This window comes from Chrysochloris asiatica, unplaced genomic scaffold (genome assembly GCF_000296735.1).
Source record: "Chrysochloris asiatica unplaced genomic scaffold, ChrAsi1.0 scaffold00011, whole genome shotgun sequence".
Lineage (NCBI taxonomy): Eukaryota > Metazoa > Chordata > Mammalia > Afrosoricida > Chrysochloridae > Chrysochloris > Chrysochloris asiatica.
In genome coordinates, this window is record NW_006408529.1 from 36,933,738 (window position 1) to 36,936,258 (window position 2,521).

Consider the following 2,521-nt stretch of genomic DNA (forward strand, 5'->3'; position numbering starts at 1 on the left):
GGGTGTTGGGGAGGGCAATACAAGAAGGGGGAGGAGGCGGAACAACATGATAGATAGTGGAATACTGAGACAGGTTTGCATGGCCTAAGTGGGACAGAGGTAAATAGTGATGCATGCTCAACCTTGGAATAACAGGGCTCTGTGATACAGGGATCTGCATAGTTTGAAAAGGGGAAATAATACTAAAATGCTTGAGTGTCTTATTAATATTGGTTTCCCTTCCTTACTACTGTAAAATAGACACTTGAGTGGGATAGAAAGGAATGTTGGGAAACATGAATAGAGAAAACTTGTAAGCCCACCTTCAGCCTATAACTGATTGGAATACCTAAAAGGGGTTCTAGAACTTGCTCAGTGAAATAGGCCTCATGCAAAGCCTTTGCAGAGTATAGGACCTTAGGTGGAATTCTGAGTCCCTTGCAGAACCTTATGACGTGGGACATCCCCACTTGCAAGGACAAGCAGACCAGCCTGGACCAGCCAGAGCAACCGAAGATACATCTTCAAAGAAAGATCATCAGGAAAAACCCAAAACAAAAATGCCAGCATGACTGGCTAGTACAAGAATAAGCAAGCTTTTCCGTCTGGCGGCAGCCATCAGGGTAAGCCGAGATGGGTGCTTACAAGTACATCCCGGACCTCTGGAGGAAGAAGCAGTCCGATGTGATGCGATTTCTTCTGCGGGTCCGCTGTTGGCAGTACCGCCAGTTCTCTGCGCTGCACAGGGTCCCCCATCCCACCCAGCCAGATAAGGCGCATAGGCTGGGATACAAGGCCAAGCAAGGTTACTGTCATCTATCAGATTTGTGTGCGCAGAGGTGGCCGCAAACACCCAGTGCATAAAGGTGCAACCTATGGCAAGCCTGTCCATCATGGTGTTAACCATCTGAAGTTTGCTAGAAGCCTTCAGTCTGTGGCTGAGGAGTGAGCTGGACGCCACTGTGGGGCCCCTAAGAGTCCTGAATTCTTACTGGGTTGGTGAAGATTCCACATACAAATTTTGATGTTATCTTCATTAATCCATTCCATAAAGCTATCAGAAGAAAGCCAGTTCACAATCACAGGGCGATGCATGGTTTGACATCTGCAGGCCACAAGAGTGGTAACCTGGAAAAGGGCCACAAGTTCCCCCACACTATTGGTGGTTCTCGACGAGCTGCTTGGAGAAGACGCAACACTCTCCAGCTCGACCGTTACCATTAATATAAGTAATGTTTGTAAAATTCATGCCTAATAAACAGTTTAGGACAGACATGTCTACTTAAAAGTGTTCCTTGTCTGTTAAAATAGTAGTTGTCTGCAGATTGTGTCATGAATGCATTGTCCAATTATGAAAGTAAAAGTGCAATAATATTTGAAGACAATAAGTGAATAGTGAATCTTGTTTCTAATGAGGTAAATGCTTTTGTTTTTGCTTTAAGAATCTTACCAGGAAGTTACAAGTCAGTGTTTAAAAATGGCATACTGTGTGGTATAATAGGTATAAAATAAATTCTTTAAAAGGAGCATTGAAATTAACTCTTTCTGTACACTTTAGTGCATGTGCTAAAACCTACAGTTTTATTGGGGTGATGCAATGCTCTGATAGCCTCAAATCGTTAGAGTTTTTGTTTTCCTTGTTTTTAGAGTTTAACAAAGGTAAATTCAGACCAACTTTCTTAAATAAGATGGATTTTGCTTGGACATTTGTACGATAGGAGGAGACTGTCCTAACCTTTTGTCCTGATCGTTTTCTGCATAAAAATAATGGGGTCAATTAGAGTCCACATTTTTATATTACATCTATTCATGTAATACAGGTTTTGAAAAGAAAAAGTTTTAAATGCCACTATTTTTAGAAGAAACACTGCAAGAGAGAACTTTCAAATGAAACAAGTCTGAGTTATCAACCTAAACAGAGTTGTGTTGTCAACTTCATGGTATCATCAAAGGTGAAAGCTTTTCTCCATTTCTGGGATATGTAGAATCCTAGATTTGATAAAACATCCACAGTGCTATTTACACTGAGGGTCCTAGTGAGATGCTGTGGGTTACTGTGCTGGCCCATAAAGTTTGTTTGAACCATAAGGTAGGTAATTCAAGTTCAACAGCTGCTCCTCAGAAACCCTATATAAGGTCGGAACCACCTCAATTTAACTACACCAAAAACCACCTCATTTAACTACACCAAAACACAAATTCAGCATTATGTGAAGGAAACAAGGCAATTATTTAACTTTGAGATGTGCAAGCTAGGATATGAAGTTAACTCCCTTGGGTCCATTAATAAATACCTTGCAGTTACTTGAGAACAACAACAAAAAAAAAAGAATAAGCAAGCGGTTCACCAGGAAGCCATCAAGGCAAACAATTAGGTTCCTTCAGGACAAACTCCCATCTAAGACTGAAACTCAAAGGGAACACATGAACAGGCATGTAAGCTTGCTGGCGACCACATTGGTCTACTGGTGAGTGGAAGAAAGGGAAAGGCAGCAATGAAGAAATGGGCTGAGTTCAACCATAGTCCATTGACTACCTCTGA

General features: G+C 41.6%; 1 protein-coding gene across 1 annotated transcript in view; it reads right to left on the reverse strand.

Annotated features, from left to right (window-relative positions):
* LOC102828475 (general transcription factor IIE subunit 2-like) overlaps positions 1-2,521 on the reverse strand; it is a 129,157-nt gene that overhangs the window by 108,246 nt on the left and 18,390 nt on the right. Inside the window, exon 3 of the mRNA XM_006834522.1 lies at positions 625-762. Within this exon, the coding sequence (XP_006834585.1) occupies positions 625-762 (138 nt within the window). The remainder of the gene's footprint in view (positions 1-624; positions 763-2,521) is intronic.